Source organism: Macrotis lagotis, chromosome 5, assembly GCF_037893015.1.
Source record: "Macrotis lagotis isolate mMagLag1 chromosome 5, bilby.v1.9.chrom.fasta, whole genome shotgun sequence".
NCBI lineage: Eukaryota > Metazoa > Chordata > Mammalia > Peramelemorphia > Peramelidae > Macrotis > Macrotis lagotis.
Genome location: NC_133662.1, coordinates 66,406,399 through 66,429,574, shown reverse-complemented (window position 1 = coordinate 66,429,574; position 23,176 = coordinate 66,406,399). Strand labels below are relative to the sequence as shown.

At 35.8% G+C, this 23,176-nt stretch overlaps 1 protein-coding gene across 2 annotated transcripts in view; it reads right to left on the bottom strand.

The window, feature by feature from the left end:
* Nucleotides 1-9,842: 9,842 nt before the first annotated feature.
* The window catches only part of MEI4 (meiotic double-stranded break formation protein 4), a 333,870-nt gene continuing 320,536 nt past the window's right edge, over nt 9,843-23,176 (bottom strand). For both annotated transcript variants that reach the window (XM_074237353.1, XM_074237354.1), the window contains exon 5: nt 9,843-10,847. In XM_074237353.1, the coding sequence (XP_074093454.1) occupies nt 10,578-10,847 (270 nt within the window). In that variant the 3' untranslated portion in view covers nt 9,843-10,577. The remainder of the gene's footprint in view (nt 10,848-23,176) is intronic.

Genomic DNA, 23,176 nt, shown 5'->3' with positions numbered 1-23,176 from the left:
ATGGCAAGTAACTTCAGTGAACAATTAGAAAAACTTGCCAGTTTTTCAATCCTTTCTTCAAAGACTGTAACTTTGTTTTTTGGTTTGTTTTTCTTTGCTACACTGTAGCAAATGAGCTATTTTTCTCTCTCAAAATGTCTTTAGTGTTATTGTTACATGTTTCTGAAATGATTACTCATTCAGGAAATATATTAGTAGCTAAGTCTTTAAAAATAAAGAAGAGTGATGTCAAAAAATTCCAGAGTGAATATCTTTAAACAAACAGAAAAATCTTTTTGTTATTCAATTCAAACATTAATTAAGCACTTCTTGTATAAAGAATACTGTGCTAAAAACTGAAGGGAAAGATAAAAAGAAAGTTAAAGACAGATAGGATTATGCCCTAATGAAGCTCGAAGCCTAGTATGGGTAGGACACCACAAATAACTATTATGTAAAATACAATAACATTATAATATCACTGATCTCAAGAAAAGTCTTCTCTATTACCAGATAGCTTTTTAAAAATTTTTTTAATCTTTTTTTAATTTATTTTTTATTCTCATTTTGTACAAATGTTTTTCTTTACATTAATAAAATATACTTGTTTACAAGTAAACAAAATACCCCTCCCCCCATGAATATAGATAGACTGGCTTGGGCAAAAAAGTAAAGGGGGGAGAAAAAAATTAAAATTAAAAAAAATAGTAGTAATAATTGTAGCTATGGCCAGGTGGCGCAATGGACGAAGCACCAACCCTGGGGCCACTAGCACCCGAGTCCATATCCAGCCTCGTAAACCCAATAATCACACAGCCATGTGACATGCAAGCCACCCGATCCCCACTGCCCTGCAAAAATCAAAACAGAAGAAAAAAAAAGACCCAAAATAAAATAAAATAGTAATAATAGTAGGGGTGGCTGGGTGGTACACAGAGCATTGGTCCTTGAGCCAGGAGCACCTGGGTCCAAATCCGGCCCCAGACACCCAATGATCACCCTGCTATGTGGCCCCAGGCAGGCCACCCAGCCCCACTTGCCCTGCACCCTCCCCCAAATAATAATAACAAAAAATGTGTTTCGGTCTTTGTTCCAACACCATCAACTCTGTCATGAGTGGATCACATTCTTTATGATAAGTCCATCACAAAAGTTACTTCCATATTTTTCCAATGTTGCCATTGCTGATCGCAACTCCCTCCTTTCTTATTTCTCCACTACCATGTACTATATTTTCTCTCTCCTTTCACTCTGACTCTGCTGTAGGGTCACTGAGTGGCTCAGCAGACAGATCCCTGGTCCTGGGGCCAAGAAGCCCTGAGCCCCCATACCACCCCTTAGGCCCAGAATCCACCTGGCCCTATGGTCCTGGGCAGGCCTTCCAATCCCAGCCCCTTGCAAGAAGTAAAAAAAGAAAATGTGTTATATCTGACCACTGTCCCCCCATGGTCCATCCTCTCCTCCTTTATTCACATCCCCACCCCTTCCCCCTGCTCCCCCCTCCTTCTTACTCCAGTTGTCTATATCCCATTGAGTATATATGCTGTTTCCTCTCCTAGCCATCTCTGATGAGAGCAAAGGTTCCCTCATTCCCCCTTGCCGCCCCCCTTCCATATCATTGCAATAGCTCATTGTAATAAAAAAAATCTTATTATGTGAAATAGCTTGGACTATTCCCCCTCTCCTTTTTCTTTCTCCCATTCCATTTCCCTTTTTTTCTTATTGACTCCATTTTTACACCATATTTTATCTTCGAATTCAGCTTTCTCCTGTGCTTCAACTATAAAAGCTCCCTCTACCTGCTCTATTAACTGAGATGGTTCATATGAATATTATCAGTATCATTTTTCTATACATGCAGTTCATCCTCATTAAGTCCCTCATATTTCCTCCCTCTCCTCCAATCTCCATGCTTCACCTGAGTCCTGTATCTGAAGATCAAACCTTCTGTTCAGCTCTGGCCATTCCAAAAGGAACCTTTGAAATTCCCCTGGTTCACTGAAAGCCCATCTTTGCCCTGGAAGAGGACATTCAGCCTTGCTGGGTAGTTCGTTCTTGGCTGCATTCTAAGCTCTTTTGCCTTCCGGTATATTGTATTCCAAGCCCTACGAGCTTCCAATGTAGCTGCTGCTAAGTCCTGTGTGATCCTGACTGCCACTCCACGATATTTGAACTGTGTCCTTCTGGCTGCTTGTAATATTTTCTCTTTGACTTGGGAGTTCTGGAACTTGGCTATAATATTCCTGGGGGTTGGTTTTTTGGGATCTCTTTCTCGGGGGTGGGGATCGGTGGATTCTCTCCATTTCCATTTTGCCCTCTGCTTCTAGAATATCAGGGCAATTTTCCTGTAGTAATTCTTTGAAAATGATGTCAAGGCTCTTTTCCTGATCATGACTTTCAGGTATTCCAATAATTTTTAAATTATCTTTCCTAAGTCTGTTTTCCATATCAGTTCTTTTTTTCAATGAGATATTTCACATTTTCTTTTAATTTTTAATTTTTTTGGTTTTGAAGTATTGATTCCTGATTTCTGGTAAATTCATCAATCTCCCTGAATTCTATTCTTTGTCTGAAGGATTTATTCTCCTCAGAGAGTTTTCTTATTTCTTTTTCCATCTGGCCAATTTTGCTTTTTAAAGCATTCTTCTCAATAAGTTTTTGAACTGTTTTATCCATTTGACCTAAGCTGGTTTTTAGCATGCTATTTTCTTCAGCATTTTTTGGATTTCCTTGACTAAGCTGCTGACTTCATTTTCATGTTTTTCCTGCATCTCTCTCCTTTCTTTTCCCAGTTTTTCTTCTAACTCCCTCATTTGATTTTCAAAGTCTTTTTTGAGCTCTATCATAGCCTGAGCCCAATTTCTGTTTTTCTTCTAGTGTTTAGATGCAGGAGCTTGTGCTTCCTCATCTTCAGACTGAGTATTTTGATCCTTCTTGGGCTCATTTGCAAAATATTTCTCAATGGTCTTCCTCTTGTTTCTTTGTTTGTTCATTTTCCCAGCCTAAGCCTGTTTTTTGGGGTGCTACCTGAGCTTTTGGGACACTCCCACAAGGGTCTCAGTGTGTGAGGTTCTATCCTCCCTCCTGGTCTGTGAATGACCATATGCGCCCCCCTCTGCCACAGGGCCAAGGTGGGGGGGGGCCCTGTTGTTTTATGGGGGGGCCTAGACTGCGATCAGGATCTGAATGTGGTCAGAGCTCCAGAGCCCTGTTCCAGAGGCACAGGACAGAGCTCAGCAGTCTCTCTCTTCACTCCCCTCCCTCAGCTCAATGGGTTCATGTCCTGGGGGCTCCTGCTTATGGGCTCCACCTGCTTCTGTTTCCTGGATCTGGGCTGCCAAAAGACCAGGCTGCTGGCTGTGTGCCCTGAGGGCTGGGCTCCACGTGCTCACCCCGGCAGAGGTTCCCCGCTGCTCCCCCACTCCGTACTGGTGCTCCCCAGGGTGCAGCCCAGTAGACTCCCCCCTCTGCTGCAAGTGCGGCCCCCAGTGCCCTGGGGCTGCCTCCGGGAGGCTGAAGTTCCTTGGCTCTGGCGGGCTACCCCTCCGGCCCTGGGGAGCAGAGCCTCTCTGCTCTTTTCCAGGTTACCTTGGGTAGGAGAACTGCCTCACTGGGTCCCTTTGTGGGTTCTGTCTCTCAAAAGTTTAGTTTGAGTCCTTAGTTTATGAGTTTTTATCAGAGAGCTCCTAAGACTGGATCCCTTCATGTTGCTATCTTGGTTCCGCCCCCTGGGAATTCCCAGATAGCTTTTTAAAAAAATTTTAATAGTTGTCATCATCACCTCCTCTTATTAGTGAATTAACACCATCAGTATTCCCTCAACTAATAGGCCACCCTTTTAATGACATGTTACTTGCCAAGGTTCAGTCAATATTAAGTAGCTCTCTACATGATTACCTGAGGAAAAGAGACACTTCATTAAGATAACATATTTTGAAGTAAGACAACTTGCAAAGGTGATAAATTCACTTCAGAATTTTCTTAATGTGAATATGAATAAGGCTTATTAATTAGGAATAGATTGCAGACTGTTGCTATCTTTTTAGTCTTTTCTGATTCCATAACTAGAGTTTTCTGGGAACATAAACACTGAATAATAGTAGTTTTAATAGTAGTATTAGCTGTCAGGATCTCACAGAAACTCTATTGGGGCTTTCTACATGTCAAAGGATTTAGAGATATAATTTGTTACTTAGGATACATCTGGGTGAACCACATCTGATTCATAATATCTGATCAATATTATAAATTTAGCCAAATCTTTAAGCATCAATTAGCTTCTCCTAAATGGAAAATGGTTATTTGGGATTGGTTTAATCAAAACTTTTACCTTCTCACAACAGAAAATATCAGACCAGGGAATTATAGTTTTAGTGTTTTCATTGGGTTTTATTATGAAAACAAAACAACCAACCAAAAGAAGTAAGTTAGAACTGAATCATGTCTATAGTCAAAAGAAATCATAGAAGAGGAAAAGTCTCACATGTTTATTTATAATAGTTTTTTTTTGTAGTGGCAAAGAACTGGAAATTGAAGGGAATGGTTGAATTAAGTTATAGTATATGAATATTATGGAGTACTATTTTTCTATAAGAAACCATGAATGGATGGACTTTAGAGAAGCATGGAAAGAATCATATGAATTGATGGTAAATGAAAGGTGCAGAACCAAGAGAATATTGCACATATTAACAACAACATTGTGAGTAGAACATGTATTATAGATGCAGTTCCTCTCAGCTGTTTGAAAATCCCTGTAAGACCAGCAGATATGGACAACACCATAAAAATCCAGAGGAAAAAAATGAAATAAAACCAAAATCCCACAGAATATGAGTGGATATTATGGTTGATTTTTGTTTTTGTTTTTGTTTTTAGTTTTTGTTTTTGTTTTGCAAGGCAATGGAGTTAAGTGACTTGCCCAAGATCACACATTTAGCCACTTATTAAGTGTCAGGTCCTCCTGACTCCAGAGCCAGTACTCTATCCACTACACTACTTAGTTGTCCAAATTTTCACTTTTTAAAAAATTTCTCTTCTGTTTTTCCTTCCTTTCCCATGATTTTCTTTCTTTCCCCTTAGTCCAAATTCCTCATACACAGAATGACTAATATGTAAACATATTAAACTGAAATCACATATACAGTGTTCACTAGACTGTCACTAAGGGGAGGGTAGTGGGAAGGACAAATGGTAGAAAAATATGTTACTTAAAAATATGCAAGTAGATGAATGTTGAAAAATTTTTTACTGGAAAAATAAAATGGCAATTAAAAATTTAGAATTGAATCAGTTAACTTCTCTTCTTATCTCCTTTCAGTTAAAATACTTATATCTTTTAATGACCAAGATTCTTTTAGCCCCCAATGCAATCAGCTTCAACTCTTCTGGGGCAAGATAAGAGACGATGAATTGTTTTGATTTTGCTGAGTTCAAGATATTTTCAGTATGCAAAGTTGAAGATATTCAATAGGAATTAGTGATATAAGACTAGAGTTTAAACTGCAACTGGTTATTTAAACCTGGGACTCATTTTAGGGAAATGATAGGGAATTGATGAAATCACTAAGAGAGGACATAGTGAGAGAAGCAAAATGGCCTAGGACAAAAAGGTTGGGACTATTCAAAAACAGGAAATGGAAGAAGGCTGACAACTCTACAGAGGAAACTGAGTAGCAGCAGTCAAGTAGGTGAGAGAACCAGGAAACAATAGTGTTATGAAAACTCAAAGAGAAGAATACTTTCTATGGACTATACTTTGGACACTTTACAAAATGCTCATATAAAACTCTTCCTGTAAAACTGAACACTGGTATCAATGCAGAAGGTTTTTTTTTCATTTAGATCAAAATATTGCTTTGGGTATAATCACATAATGATGAATTGATGACTGAGAATATAATTAGGATAATCTAGGGTTGCACCATTTTTAAAAAAAAATCCCATTTGATTTATAAAAAAAATTTCAAAATATGCAAATAGATTTTAATCCTTGGTTCTCTTCACTACTGTAACAACATTTAGGTTTTTATCTACACCTGTACAAATTTCAGCAAAGTTAACTGAAAGGTGAAATAATAATTGTCAGTTTATACATGTAGTGTTTAAGTAATCTAGTTGGACTGATTCCTATCTTACCATCTTCTACTAACCAATTATTTTGTTTATATAGTTACATAGAATAGTTTGTGTCCACAGTGCTCATCTTTAAAGCGTTTTACATCATTAAAGTAGGTTATAAATCTTTGAACAAAACTTTTAACAGCCTGTGAGAGTAACTTAAGGGAAATGTTACAGGGAAGAAGACTCAAAGTCATGGATGTGCTGGAATACTGGGGACAGTTAATTGGTAAGAGCTGACAAAAGTTAGGGCTCAGTTGATCAATATTGACAAGCAAAAGAAGTAAATGATGGCACCCTAATGTCTTCACATTTCGTAGTAGATAATTTAAAACTTGATCAAGAAAGTATAATAAAGATGGGAGTTATTAAGGAAGAGAAGGATGAGTTTGCTTATATTTCCCTTGGGTACACACAAAGCTTATTTCCTGACATGTCTGGGGTCAGTTTTCATCAATGAATGCTGGTAGTAATATGACCATGCTGATAATAAAATAAACATTTCTAGAGCAATTTAACTTTGTAAAGTGCTTCTATAAGGGTTAACAAATTTCTCAGGCCAATGCCATTATTTCTACTTGATAGATGAGGAAAGGAGGCTAAATGAAGTTATAACTTGTTCATATTGATGCAATCATTGAGGTCAGGAGCAGTGTTTGAATCCAGATCTTTTAGACTCTAGGCCCATCCCTTCATCCAGGCATTGCTTTAGTGCTTTAGTTCCTTCCAGCCAACTGGGAATAATCTTGGACTAGAAGAGTCAGTGTGGTTCACTGAAAAGAGTAAAGAACTTGAAGTATTGAACTTGAAGTCATGTGCCTGAAGTAAAAGATAACTGCTTTTCCATTTCCTACTTGTTACCATTGGCAAGTCACTTCAGCCTCAGTGTCTTCATCTGTAAAATCATGTCTATGACTACATGATCCCTAAGGTTCATTCTAGCTTTGAATTTAGAATCCTGTCAAAGTGCTGAATATCATAGAGGTAGATATTGGGAGCTGCCCTTGCTAGACTTCATTAGAGTCTTAAAAATTTTTATCTAGAGTATTATATTCATTTCTAGAGACCATGGTTTAAAAAGGAAATTGATTATATGTAGAATACAGAGGAAGGCAATTGGATGGTAAATGGTTTTGTGCCTTCTAGATCATTTGAAGGACTTGGAAGGGCATGTTACTTAGAGAAAAAAAGATTCAGGGGGCTAAAGTAGTCATTGGAAAATATATAATAGACAATCATTTGAAGTAGGGATTAGATATGTCCGGTTTGTCCTGAACAGTAGAAGCCACAAAGAGATAAATTTAGGCTTAATGTTAAGGGGAAAAAACCCAATAATTTCATAAGTGGAATTGTGTAAACATGGAATGGATTGACAACAAGTAGGGCTGGATGGTCACTTGTTAGGTATATCATAGTAGAGATTCCTGTCATGTATGATTTGCATGAAATAGTCCCTCCTGAGGTTTCTTTAAACTCTCAAATTCTGAGATTCTTCTGAGAAATAAAGACAACAGGAAGATGTATGGATCTAAATGCCAAAATTCTTAAATTAAGCAATCCATTAACTTAAAAAAAACTATTATGGTGACTATTTTGATATAATCTTCATAGATCTGTGTTTTTTTTTTTACATTCAAAAACATTATTCTGGGAAAGGATTCAAAGGTTTTACCAGAAGGGCAAAGGGGGTCATAAAACAGAAAATGTTAAGATTCTTTGATCTAGGTGAAAGTAAAGTATTACTTTCTGTACAAAGGTTCTTTTTCCAAGTAAAGGCTCCTCCAAGGCAGCTCCTCCTACTGTCATAAGACATATCCTTAAGAAAAATGAGTTAAATAGAATTAAATTGAAATTCACAAAAGTCAAATCATGTAATTGATTGATTGAAGGGAAAGGACATCATCATCATAGCTAACCTTCATAGAATGTTTAAGAAACACAAGTTTAAGAAATACTTTATAGATCATCTTTTGTTTGAAATATATCCTATGCAATAAAGATTGTTATGATTCTCATTTTTCAGATGAGGAAACAGATTCAGAGAGTTTGATTCACTGGCATTTTGTTACAAATAGTCAGAAGGAGAACCTGAACTTGGAACTTGATTTTAAGTCTAGTACTCTATTTACAATTCCATTGTGACATCATAAAACTGCAGATGAACAATCCCCTGAACCTAATGATCTTATACAAACTTCAAAGCAAAGAAAACAAACAAAAAGCCTTTTATCCTTCATTGAGACACTTGGTCAGAATATGGGTTTTGTAGGCCAATATTAGTTGAACTAAAAGGAGTAGTAACTGGTAAGAACTTGCCAAAGCTACATTGTAGAATATTTATTTGTTCATTTTGCCTCTTCACCTCTTATCCAAGCTATACATTTAGATCCTTGAAGCTGTCTCAATTATTCATTAAATAATGGAGCATTCTAGAAATTAGGTTATTCACAAGAAAGGTCACAAACATTTCAATGAAATTAAATTTGCAGGGGTGGCTAGGTGGCTAGGTGGCGGTAGTGGATAAAGCACCGGCCTTGGAGTCAGGAGTACCTGGGTTCAAATCCGGTCTCAGACCCTTAATAATTACCGAGCTGTGTGGCCTTGGGCAATGCCACTTAACCCCATTTGCCTTGCAAAAACCAAAAAAAAAATTAAATTTGCACAATTAAACAAGAGACTAAAACAGAATCTTTTCATATTTTGTATATTCTTTTGGGCCAACTCCTTGTGCCTTCTTCTTCAATCTCAGTATGGTATAGTTGTTATGGCAATTGAGCATAGGACTTAGGAGATATGGATTAAAATCCTTTCTGAGACTAATATTTACAGTATGGTTATGAATATATGATGTAACTTCTTCAAATCTGCAAAGAAATGAGATGTGGTATGAAGAGGGTCATTATTTTTCCTTTCATATGAATTTCATCCATGCCCTTGTTTAAGAGTGACATTTAGGATGAAATTAGAACGAGTACATTGTAGAGAACAATAGAGAAAAAAGCTTTTGGGAATAAGAGTAAAAAATAACTCTCATAATTACTCTTAAACCCTGATCCTGTGATTATATTATAAGGAACCAATATTTGTTTTTATCTCCTAGTGCATTCCAACCCAACTGTTCTGGTCTTTCTTCCAGATGATCTACTTTAATTGTCATCTTTATTTAATCAGAATACCTCAGGTAAAGAATATTTAAAATAGGATCTAATATTATTAGAAATAATTTAAATTAGGAAATTATATTTCATTATTCAGACATTATTAAATTTAGTTATTTTTAACACATTATAGTCAGATGTTATTAACATATAGATGGAATTAACATCTTCTGATCCTAAAGTCATGTAGGTATAGTCACTGATTTATGAAAAATAATCACCCAGATTTAAAAGATCAAGTGCATCTTTACTGTATTATAAACATTTAACACAGTGGTAGGCACACTGGGGATATTCAAAAAATACTTGCTCATGAGACATTTAAAAACTGAAAAAAAGTCAATGGGAGAGTGCCAATAATAGAATCAACAAATTTAATAATATACAATGTAATTATGGATAGAAATTTTACCCTTCAATGGCTTAATTATGTCAACATGACTTATTTTTTTAGGTATTTTTTTTTTGCAAGGCAGATGGGGTAGTGGCTTGCCCAAGGCCACACAGCTAGGTAATTATTAAGTGTTCGAGGCCGGATTTGAACCCAGGTACTCCTGACTCCAAGGCTGGTGCTTTATCCACTACATCACCTAGCCTCCCCATGACTTATTTTTTAAAAAAAATATAGAAGATCGTCAATGTTCTGTTTTTAGCAACAAATGAAAAATAAGTGTTTTTAAACACCTCAATACTCCAAATGCAGCTGTCAACACCATTTAAGCATTGAATACGTATTTTGAAATTTTTTTAAACAATGTTTATTACTTTAAGTTAAAGACTAAATAGTTGTATGAATGTTTTAAAAAAACTTTCGATTTGAGTTTTTCAATGTGTCCATACTATTACCATATACAATGATGGAGTTGATACAAAATGAAATCATGAGAGGAAAATAAATTAAATTACTGCAATGGCCTCTTGTCTCAAAACTATTGGTAAAGAGAAGAAAAAATTGTAAATTATTTTTGTATCTCAATTAGATTTTCTTACTGGGAAGAGTTTTTAAAGACTGTGCTATTTACAAATTGTTCCATAGGGAAAAAACCAATAATGATAATATAATGAATACAATTTGAATATTGGTACATTTCCAAGAGGAATAGAGGGATGAAGAAGGGTGCATTTACCATAAATAAGCTTTACAACAGAAGGCCAATATGGCGTCCATATTAAATTATTCACAAGTTTTTGAGCTGAGTAGTGAGTAAGTTCATTTTATGTTTGTAATACTGAGTCTTTAAAAATAATTCTTCTCAAAATCTTCCAAACACAAAATGTTCCAAACACACCTTTAATATATTTGAGAATAGTGATAAATGACTACAGAGGTGAGTTATTTCCAACAGTTCTTATCTGAGCTGAATTCAGAAGTACACCCACTCTCCATACATATAAAGTAAATAGAGGGAATTCATCTGAGAGATGGAGAATAATCTGATCAAAGTGCTCAAGAAACTTCTTGGTCTCCTGTTCTGCAGAGCCTATACTTGGCATGATATTGTCTTCTGGTCGATCTTGGAGCAGCTGTTCTAGAACCCAGAAGAGAGAGAAAATGTTCTCATAGCGTGTCACATCATATCCAACTTGGACCTACAAACAATAAAGAAAAAATAATTTTGGTGTAAATATTGTCATAGTCAACCTTAGAAAATCCCCATATTCTCAGACAAAGATAGCAATATGTACCTTGAATGATTTCTCTGTATCTTAACAGCTTGCTGTGTGACAGCAAAAAGGGAGTAAAAACAGTCCCTTGACTTCAATATCATAATTAAGGTACTTCTTTCTTTGTGTAAAGTATTAAAAGAACCCAATCTCCTCATTTGTCATTAATAGGCTATTAACAATTTAGTCTCATTTGTTTGACTGAAAAATATAGCCAAGGAATTATCCCCAATTAAACCAATATAAAATAAAATAGGTACCTTTGGGGAAGATAATTTGAAGCAGATTTTGATCATGTACCTTTCTATTTAAGCAATTGAGTTAAATTTTAGCTATATGAGATCAAAGTCATATCGATGTTCTTATCTATGGAAGTTGGAAGTGACTTGCCTGTTCATGGGTGAGGATTATTATTGAAAATAGAATGTATTATAAATAATTTACTCTTGTTGATATTGTTATTTGTGAATACTGGCCACAAGTGAAGTAAGGTCACACAAGGGCTGCAAAGATGTCTAAAACCACAAATTCTAAGATATACTGACATATATATGTAATGGTAGATGCTTTCATCATCTTTATTTATAAAGAAAGGTCTCTATCACCTAAGTCTATTCAATCTACCAGCTGTAACAGCACATAACTAGAATCTTGCCCCCTTCCCCTAATAGCCTAGAGGAATGTATGCTGTTGAAATAAGACTATACAAGGATATTTTGAACACATATATAGACAGACAAAAAAAAATGCCAGTACCATCCTGAGTAAATCTGCTTTAAGAAAAAGTGTTTTCCTCAAAACAACAGCCTGAGGTTGATAGTGTAATTATTCTCAAAGTTATAGCTTCCAGAGGTTTTTTAATTGCTTCTGGCTACCCAGGCAATAAGAATTTGCACTAGAATGTGAAAATAGGTCCCCTTTAACTAAATCCAGGGAATTTTTCTATTATATCACACTATCAAATCCAAGATTTTAAACTACTGGAAACTACCAATGATAGTTTAAACAAACCAAAGTCATCTGCTGATTATGGTCTTTAATTCTGACTCTTAAAAACATATGTCAAATACTTTAGCTTATTTTGACTTTGTAAGATTACAGTTTTTAAGATCCTACCTGAGAAAATGAAAGATAGTGTCATAAATTTATTCAAAGCCAGGAAGAATTCTGTTTCAAATTTTGCTTAATTCACTTGATGACTTTTTGATCCTGAGACTGTCACTGAATCTCTCTGTGTCCCAGGCAATTCCTTCAGTCTATACATTGCAAATTAGAAGACAATGTATACTATCAAGGAAATTCATGGGCCAGAGTTCTAGTAATTATGAAAACCCAGGTCTAGTAAAACACACACACACATGCACACACATCCCTGAATAAAAAACTATAACAAAATATCTGGAATTCCATAATATACATTTATTTTTTACATTTAAAATCTTTATTAATGCCTTTTGTTTGGTCACTTTCATTTCAGAATATATTCTTCTCCCTTGCTCAGTTAGCCTTTTCTTGAATAGCAGCAAAAAAAATAAACAAAAAACTAAAAAGAAAATAAAGAAAAGCAAAAGTTCTTGAAAACTAACATATCAACCAGGAATGACAATACATGTAATACCTCATAGCCAGAATTTTCATTTTTTTTTAGGTTTTTGCAAAGCAAATGGGGTTGAGTGGCTTGCCCAAGGCCACACAGCTAGGTAATTATTAAGTGTCTGAGACCGGATTTGAACCCAGGTACTCCTGACTCCAGAGCTGGTACTTTATCTACTACACCAGAATTTTCATTTTTTGAAAGAAAAGTATAAGTTGTATTTTTCCATCTCTTTTTTTGAAGATAAGCTACTACCACATATTTTAAGCAACTTTAATCTAAAAGATCTCAGAGAGGGTTTATGAACCTATTTCTAATTCTTAGTACAGAAGGTACTTAATATGTGTAAGTTTAAAATGAATCAGATAACAAGACCAATCCAACATTCATTCAACTAGAAATTAAGACTTTGGTACTGAATAATAAGAGTAGTTTAAGTTTGAATTAAACTTGAAGGTTTGATGGGAGTAAACTTCTGGGGGTATGTTTTCCAACACAAAGGTCAAGAGGTAATCTAAATTGGAAAAGATCATTTTAAAATTCTCAAATATCTATGTAGATGGAATGAAAAATCAATCTATAATCATTTATTAAGTTCTTTCTATACAGCTGAAACTGTGCCAAGTACTAACAATATAAGGAAAACAATAAAAATATTCCCTAAACTTTAGGACCTTACAGTTTAAGGGGAATTTGTGTGTGTGTGTGTGTGTGTGTGAAAGAGAGAGAGAGAGAGAGAGAGAGAGAGAGAGAGAGAGACAATATGAAAATAAGTAGCATTTTACAAGGTATAATTAGAATAGATGCAAGGCAATCCTGGAGAGAATGTCATTAGCACCTAGGGTAGAGGTTGCATTTCAACTGGGTCTTTATTTGTTTATTGATATTTTATTTTATTGTTCAATTATATGTTATATAAGTGTTTTAACATTCAATCACTTGCATACTTATGAGTTACACATTTTTCTATCATCCTCCTTTTCCATCCGTCTCTCCTTAGTGGCAGACAGTCTGATATATGAACATTGGTGTTTAACATGTTTACATAATAGTCATTTTGAGAATGAGTAATTAGGACTAAGGAAAAAGAAAGAAAACCATGGGATAGGAAGAAAAAACGTAAGTTTTTAAAAAGTGAACATAATATTGATTCATTCAGATTCTGTAGGTTTATTTGGGTTTTTTTGTTTATTTGTTTTCCTCTAGAAGTGGATGGTATTTTCCATAACAGTTCTCCCAAGGTTGTTATAGATCTTTGAACTGCTGAGAGGAGCACAATGTTGTTGTTAATGTGCATAATGTTCTTCTGGTTCTTCTCCCTTTACTCAACATCAGTTCATGTAAGTTTTTCCATGCTTCTCTAAAGTCTGACCATTCATAATTTCTTTCTCCTCTTTTTTTTGTTGTTGTTTTTGTTTTTGTTCAGGCAATGGAGTTAAGTGGCTTGCCCAAGGCCACACAGCTAGATAATTATTAAGTGTCTGAGGCCACATTTGAACTCAGGTCCTCCTGACTCCAAGGCCAGTGCTCTATCCACCGCACCACCTAGCCACCCCTTCATTCATAATTTCTTATAGAGCAACTGTACTCCATTATAGTCTCTATCATAACTAGTTCAGCCATTCCCCAATTGATGAGCATCCCCTCAATTTCCAATTACTTGCCATTACAAAAAGAGCTACTATAAATATTTTTGAACATGTGGAACTTTTCCCATTTTTTATGATTACTTTTGTATATAGGACTAGTATTAGTTTTTCCAGGTCAAATGATATGAACTGTTTTATTGCTCTTTTGGCATAGTTTGACATGGCTCTCCAGAATGATTGGATTAGTTCACAAATCCAACTACAATATATCAATGTTCCAATTTTCCCACAACCTTTCCAACATTGATAATTTTCCCTTTCAATCATCTTATCTAATCTGATAGGTGTGAGGTGGTACCTCATAGGTATTTTAATTTGCATTTCTCCAATCACTAATGACCTGAAGCATTTTTTCATATGATTATATATAGTTATAATTTCATTTGAAAACTGCTCATTAATATCTTTTGTCACATTCAATTGAGGAATGACTTGTAACCCTATAAATTTGATTCAATTCTCTAGATATTTTAGAAATGAGACTTTTACCAGAAACCACTAGCTGTGAAAATTGATTCCCAGCTTTCCATTTCCCTTCTAATCTTGGCTGAATTACTTTTATTAGTTGAAAAAAACTATTCAATTTTAATATAGTCAAAATCATCTATTTTGCAATTTATAATGTACTCTATTTCTTGTTTGGTCATAAATTTCTTCACTTTCCAGAGATTGATAGAATATCTCTTGATCTGTTACTCAATTCATGGAAACAAACTTTATGTCTAAATCCTGTATCTATTTTGACCTGATTTTGGTATGGGATGTGAGATGTAGGTCTATGCTTAGTGTTTGCCATATTATTTTCTAGTTTTCTCAGTAGTTTTAGTCAAATAGTGAGTTATTATTCCAAAGCTATTATGTTTGGATTGTCAAATAACAAATTATTGTAAGTCATTTATTGTTGTATCTTTAGTATCAATTATAATCCACTCATCCATTACTCTACTTCTTAGCCAGTACCAACAGTTTTGATGACTGCCATTTTATAGTACAATTTTAGATCTGGTACAGTTGACTACCTTATATTGTATTTTTTTTTTCATCAATTCCCTTGACCTTTTATTACTCCATATTAATTGTTTTACTATTTTTTTCTAGCTCAGTAAAATTGGTTCTTGATAGTATAATTAATTTAGAACCAAATAAAGTAATGTAATTTGGGTAAAAAAATTATCATTTTTAAAATTTATTTTTATTTATTTAATGCAATGGTGTTAAGTGACTTGCCCAAGGTCACACAGCTAGGCAATTATTAAGTGTCTGAAGACAAATTTGAACTCAGGTCCTCCTGACTCCAGGGCCATTGCTCTATCCACTGCACCACCTAGCTGCCCCAAATTATCATTTTCATTATATTGACTTGGCCTAATCATGAGCAACTGACATTTTTCTGACTATTTGTGTGCAAAGTAATTTGTAATTGAATTCACACAGTTTCTAGATTTGTCTTGGGTAGTAGATTTCCAAATATATTATGCTATCTATGGTTGCTTTTCTCTGGAATTTTCATTTCTAACTCTTACTCTTGGACTTCGTTGTTCATATATAGAAATGCTGAGGATTTATGTGGGTTTATTTTATATCCTGATACTTTGCTGAAGTCATTATTTATTTCAAGTAGTTTTAAAGTTGATTTTTCTAAGGTTCTCTAAGGATACCATCAAATTATTTTCACTAGTGAAAATTTTGCTTCCTCAATTCCTATTTTAATTTCTTTAATTTCTTTTTTTCCTCTTATTTCAAAAGCTAAAATTTGTAATATTACACTGAATAGCAGTGGTGATAATGGTCATCCTTGTTTCATCCTTTACTGGAAATGCTCCTAGTTCATCTCCACTGCATATAATATTTGCTGATAGTTCCAGATAGATACTGCTTGTTGTTTTAACAAAACTCCATTTATTTCAATACTCTAGTGTTCTTTTTTTTAAATTTATTTTTTATTCTCATTTTGTACAATTTTTTTTACATTAATAAAATATTCTTGTTTACAAGTAAACAAAATACCCCTCCTCCCCCATGAATATAGATAGACTTGCTTGGGCGAAAAAAGTAAAGGGAAGAGAAAAAAATTAAAATTAAAAAAAATAATAGTAATAATTGTAGGTATGGCCAGGTGGCGCAATGGACGAAGCACCAGCCCTGGAGCCACGAGCACCTGAGCCCATATCCAGCCTTGTAAACCCAACAATCACCTAGCCATGTGACATGCAAGCCACCTGATCCCCACTGCCCTGCAAAAACCAAAAAAAGGAAAAAAAAGACCCCAAATAAAATAAAATAGTAATAATAGTAGGGGTGGCTGGGTGGCAGACAGAGCATTGGCCCTTGAGCCAGGAGCACCTGGGTCCAAATCCGGCCCCAGACACCCAAAGATCACCCTGCTATGTGGCCCCAGGCAGGCCATCCAGCCCCACTTGCCCTGCACCCTCACCCAAATAATAATAACAAAAAATGTGCTTGAGTCTTTGTTCCAACACCAACAATTCTGTCATGGGTGGATCTCATTCTTTATGATAAGTCTATCACAAAAGTTACTTCCATATTTTTCCACCATTGCCATTGCTGATTGCAACTCCCTCCTTTCTTATTTCTCCACTACTATGTACTCTATTTTCTCTCTCCTTTCACTCTGACTCTGCTGTAGGGTCATTGACTGGCTCAGCAGACAGATCCCTGGTCCTGGGGCCAAGAAGCCCTGAGCCTCCATACCACCCCTTAGGCCCAGAATCCACCTGGCCCCATGGTCCTGGGCAGGCCATCCAATCCCAGCCCCTTGCAAGAAGTAAAAAAGAAAATGTGTTATATCTGACCACTCTCCCCCCCATGGTCCATCCTCTCCTCCTTTATTCACATCCCCACCCCTTCCCCCTGCTCCCCCCCTCCTTCTTACTCCAGATGTCTACACCCCATTGAGTATATATGCTGTTTCCTCTCCTAGCCATCTCTGATGAGAGCAAAGGTTCCCTCATTCCCCCTTGCCTCCCCCCTTCCATATCATTGCAATAGCTCATTGTAATACAAAAAATCATGTGAAATATCTTGGACTATTCCCCCTCTCCTTTTTCTTTCTCCCTTTCCATTTCCCTTTTTTCCTATTGACTCCATTTTTACACCATATTTTATCTTCGAATTCAGCTTTCTCCTGTGCTTCAACTATAAAAGCTCTCTCTGCCTGCTCTATTAACTGAGAAGGTTCATATGAGTATTATCAGTATCACTTTTCTATGCAGGAATACATGCAGTTCCTCCTCATTAAGTCCCTCATATTTCCCCCCTCTCCTCCAATCTCCATGCTTCACCTGAGTCCTGTGTCTGAAGATCAAACCTTTTGTTCAGCTCTGGCCATTCCAAAAGGAACATTTGAAATTCCCCTGGTTCATTGAAAGTTCATCTTTTTCCCTGGAAGAGGACATTCAGCCTTGCTGGGTAGTTCATTCTTGGCTGCATTCTAAGCTCTTTTGCCTTCCGGTATATTGTATTCCAAGCCCTACAAGCTTCCAATGTAGCTGCTGCTAAGTCCTGTGTGATTCTGACTGCCGCTCCACGATATTTGAACTGTGTCCTTCTGGTTGCTTGTAATATTTTCTCTTTGACTTGGGAGTTCTGGAACTTGGCTATAATATTCCTGGGGGGTGGTTTTTTGGGATCTCTTTCTCGGGGGTGGGGATCGGTGGATTCTCTCCATTTCCATTTTGCCCTCTGCTTCTAGAATATCAGGGCAATTTTCCTGTAGTAATTCTTTGAAAATGATGTCAAGGCTCTTTTCCTGATCATGACTTTCAGGTATTCCAATAATTTTTAAATTATCTTTCCTAAGTCTGTTTTCCATATCAGTTCTTTTTTTCAATGAGATATTTCACATTTTCTTCTAATTTTTCATTTTTTTTTGTTTTGAAGTATTGATTCCTGATTTCTGGTAAATTCATCAATCTCCCTGAATTCTATTCTTTGTCTGAAGGATTTGTTCTCCTCAGAGAGTTTTCTTATCTCTTTTTCCATCTGTCCAATTTTGCTTTTTAAAGCATTCTTCTCCTCAATAACTTTTTGAACTGTTTTATCCATTTGACCTAAGCTGTTTTTTAGCATGCTATTTTCTTCAGCATTTCTTTGGATTTCCTTGACTAAGCTGCTGACTTCATTTTCATGTTTTTCCTGCATCTCTCTCCTTTCTTTTCCCATGTTTTCTTCCAACTCCCTCATTTGATTTTCAAAGTCTTTTTTGAGCTCTGTCATAGCCTGAGCCCAATTTCTGTTTTTCTTGGAGTCTTTAGATGCATGAACTTGTGTTTCCTCATCTTCAGACTGAGTATTTTGATCCTTCTTGGGCTCATTTGCAAAATATTTCTCAATAGTCTTCCTTTTGTTTCTCTGCTTGCTCATTTTCCCAGCCTGGACCTGGTTTGGGGGTGCTTCGAGCTTTTGGGACACTCCCACAAGGGTCTCAGTGTGTGAAGCTCTGTCTTCCCTCCTGGTCTGTGAATGACCATTAAGCACTTCCCTCTGCCACAGGGCTGAGGTGGGGGGGGGCCTGCTGTTCTATGGGGGGGCCTAGACTTCGATCAGGATCTGAATGTGGTCAGAGCCCCAGAGTCCTGTTCCAGGGGTAGAGGACCGAGCTTGCAGTTTCTTTTCATTCCCCTCCCTCAGCTCAATGGCCTCATGGCCTGGGCGCTCCTTGCTTAGGGGCTCCACCTGCTTCTGTTTCCGGCTCTGGGCTGCAGAAGGACCAAGCTGCTGGGCTCCACGTGCTCACTCTAGCAGAGGTCCCCCGCTGTTCCCCCACTTTGTGCCAGGTGCTCCTTGGGGTGAAGCTCAGGAGACTCCCCCACTGCTGTAAGCTGTGGCTCCCAGCACCCTGGGGCTGCCTCCGGGAGGCTGAAGTTCTTTTGCTCTGGTGGGCCACCCCTCTGGTGGGCCGCCTCTCCGATCCTGGGGAGCAGAGCCTTTCTGCTCTTTTCCAGGTTACCTTGAGTAGGAGAACTGCCTCACTGGGTCCCTTTGTGGGTTCTGTCTCTCGAAAGTTTAGTTAGAGTCCTTAGCTGATGAGTTTTATCAGAGAACTCCTAAGACTCAATCCCTTCTTGTTGCCATCTTGGCTCCGCCCCGTACTCTAGTGTTCTTAATAGGAATGAATATTATATTATGTCAAAGGGTTTTTTTTAGCATCTATTGAATAATCATGATTTCATGTTGATTTTGTAACTGGTATGTTCAATTATGTTGAGTGTTTTCCTAATATTGAACCATTCCTACCTACCTGGTATGAATCCTACCTGATTCTAGTAATAACTTGCTGTAATCTCTTTGCCAGATCCTAATTAAGATTTTTGCATCAATGTTCATTAGGAAGATCAGGCTATAATTTTAGCTGTTTTGGCTCTTCATGGTTTAGGAATGAACATCATATTGGTGTCATAAAAGGTTTTTTGGCACAACTCCTCCTATTTTAAAATAGTTTATGCAGAACTGGAAGAAATTGCTCCTTAAATGTTTGGTAAAATTTACTTGTAAATTCATCTGAATCTGGAGACTTTTCCTTAGGGAGTTTGTTGATGATTTCTTTGATTTATTTTTCTGAAATCGGGTTTAAGTATTTTATTTCCTCTTGGGTTAATCTGTAAAATTTATATTTTTGTAAGTATTATCCATTTCCCTCAGGTTGTAAAATTTGTTGGTATATAGTTGGGCAAAATAGCTCTGAATTATTTCTTTAATCTTCTCTTCACTTGGTGGTGAGTCCACCCTTTTTTATTTTTGATACTGGTAATTTGGTAAATATTTTTTAATCACATTATTGGTAATTTAGTAAATCTTTTTAAAATCAGATAAACCAAAAGCTTAACAATTTTTTTTTGTTTTTTTCCATAAACCAAACACTTAGGGCTTTTTAAAAAATTTTATCAGGGCAGCTAAGTGGGACAGTGGATAGAGCACTGGCCCTGGAGTCAGGAGGACCTGAGTTCAAATTCGGCTTCACACACTTAATAATCACCTAGCCGTGTGGCCTTGGGAAAGCCACTTAACCCCATTGCCTTGAAAAAAAAATCTAAAAAAAATTATCAATGGTTTTCATGCTTTCAATTTTATTAATCTTTCCTTTAATTTTCCAAATTTATAATTTGGTATTCAATTGGACATATTTAATTTGTTTGTTTTCTAGCATTTTTATTTCTATACCTAATTCATTGATCCCCTTTTCCCCCTAATTTGTTCATGTAAGCATTTAGAGATATAAAATTTACCCTAAAAACTGATTTGGCTGCATTCCATAAATTTTGGTGTGCTATCTTATTGTTGTCTTTCTCTTGGAAGAAATAGTTGATTATTTCTATGATTTGCTGTTTCATCCACCTATTCTTTGAAATTAGGTTATTTAGTTTCCAATTCATTTTTGACTTATCTTTCCTTGGCTCTTTATTACATGTAATTTTTATTGCAGAATGCTCTGAAAAGCATGCACTTATTATTTCTACATTTCTTCATTTGATTGAAGGTTTTTAATGCCCTTGTAAATGGTCAGTTTTGGTCTAGGTGTTATGTAATGCAGAGAAAAGTTTTTTTTTAACATTTTAATCATCTTTTTAACTTCCTTTTGGTTTATTTTGTGGTTAAATTTATTTTGAGGCTAAATTCTGAGAGAGGGAGAAAGACTCTAATAACTCAAGAAATGTAACTCTATTAGAGAGAATATACTTAGAAGTGATGAAGGCTCAGGATTTCCAATAACTCAGATAGAATGATTTTAAAACACTTCCTCCTTAAAAAGGGGGACAGGAAGGAGAAGGGAGGATGGAGGGGATTGAATGGGGGTAAATCTCATTACATTAAGAAGTACAAAAGACCTATTGTAATAGAGGGGAAGAAGGGAAAAGATGTGAAACACTTGAATCTTCCTCTCATCAGACTTGGCTTAAAGTTAACTTACACACACACACACACACACACACACACACACACACACAGTTAATTTAAAAAAAATTTACCTTTCACGTGTTAAAAGGGGGGAAAAGGGGAGGGGGGAAACAGACAGAGAGGGGGTGAAAAGGGGAACTAACAGAAGGAAGGGAAGAAAAAGGGAAAAAAGGGAAAGGGGAAAGAAAGAGGAGGGGGTGAATATAAGAGGGCAAAAAACACTGAAGGTGGTGGTATTCAGAAAAAGATACTGGGAAATGTGGATAAAAGAAAAAAAGGGGGAACACACAAACAGAGGCAAGATGGCATGGAGGGCAATAAAGAGTTACTAATTATGACTCTGAATGTGAATGGGATGAACTCTCGCTTAAAACATAAGCAAATAGCAGGATGGATTAAAAACCAGAATCCTACAATATGCTGTTTACAAGAAACTCATTTGAAGCAGGAAGAAAAATATAGAGTGGAAGTAAAAGGTTGAAACAAATTATATTTTGCTTCAGCTGAAGTGAAAAAAGCAGGGGTAGCAATCCTTATCTCAGACAAGGCAGCTGCAAAACTAGATAGCATTAAAAGAGGGAAATTATATCCTCCTAAAAGGTACCATAGGCAATAAAGTGAGTTCAATACTGAATATGAATTCACTCAATGGGATAGCATCCAAATGCTTAGAGGAGTAGCGGAAAGAACTACAGGAAGACATAGACAGCAATACTCTCCTAGTGGGAGACCTCAACCTCCTGCTCTCAGAATTAGATAAATCAAATCATAAAATAAACAAGAAGGAAGTTCAAGAGGTAAACAGATTGTTAGAAAACCTAGATATTATAGACTTATGGAGGAAACTGAATGGGGACCGAAAGGAATATACCTTTTTTCTTCAGTGCATGGCACTTACACAAAAATTGAACATGTACTAGGACATAAAAACCTAATAATCAATTGCAGAAAGGCAGAAATATAATACTTCTTTCTCAGATCATAATACAATAAAAATCATATACAATATTGAACCAGAGAGATACAGAACCAAAACTAACTGGAAACCGATCAACTTCATTTTACAGAATGAGTGGATTAAACAACAAATCATGGAAAGAATTAATTATTTTATCTTAGATAAAGACAATAATGAAAAAACATACCAAAACCTATTGAATTCACTCCAAGTGGCTGTCAGGGGATATATTATATCTTTAAATGCTTGTATGAATAAATTAGAGAAAGAGGAAATCAATGAACTAATTATGCAACTAAAAAAATAGAGAAAGAACAAATTAACCCCCCCCAATTAAATGCCAAATGAGAAAATCTAAAAAATTAAAGGAGAAATTAATAAAAGCAAAAGCAAAAAACTATTTAATTAATAAATAAAAACAAGGGTTAATATTATAAAAAACAATAAACTGATAAAAGCTAGTGTCATAAATGAAAAAAGGGAACTCACCACTAATGAGGAGGAAATTAAAATAATCATTCTAAATTATTTTGTCCAACTCTATGCCAATAAATTTGACAATCTAAGTGAAATGGATGAATATTTACAAAAATATAAGCTTCCCGGCTTAAACGAAGAGGAGATTAAATACCTAAACACATCTCAGAAAAAGAAATTCAAGAAGCCATCATTGAATTCCCTAAGAAAAAATCTCCAGGGCCTGATGGATTCACAAGTGAATTCTAGCTAACAAATAAGGAACAATAGGTTCCAATTCTACATAAACTCTTTGGAAAAATATCTGATGTCAGAACTCTGCCTAACTCTTTAAATGACACCAGTATGGTGCTGAAAGGAAGAGTTAAAACAGAGAAAGAAAATTATATACCTATCTCCCTGATGAATACATATGCAAAAATATTAAATAAAATCTTACAAGTTAACACTAAGATGATACATTATGATCAAGTAGGATTTATGCCAGAAATGCAGGGCTGGTTCAATATTAGAAAAACTATTAGTATAATTAATTATGTCAACAACAAACCTATGAGAAATTATATGATTATATCAATAGATGCTGAAAAAGTGTTTGACAAAATACAGCACCCATTCCTACTAAAAACACTAGAGAGTGTAGTAATAAATGTACTGTTTG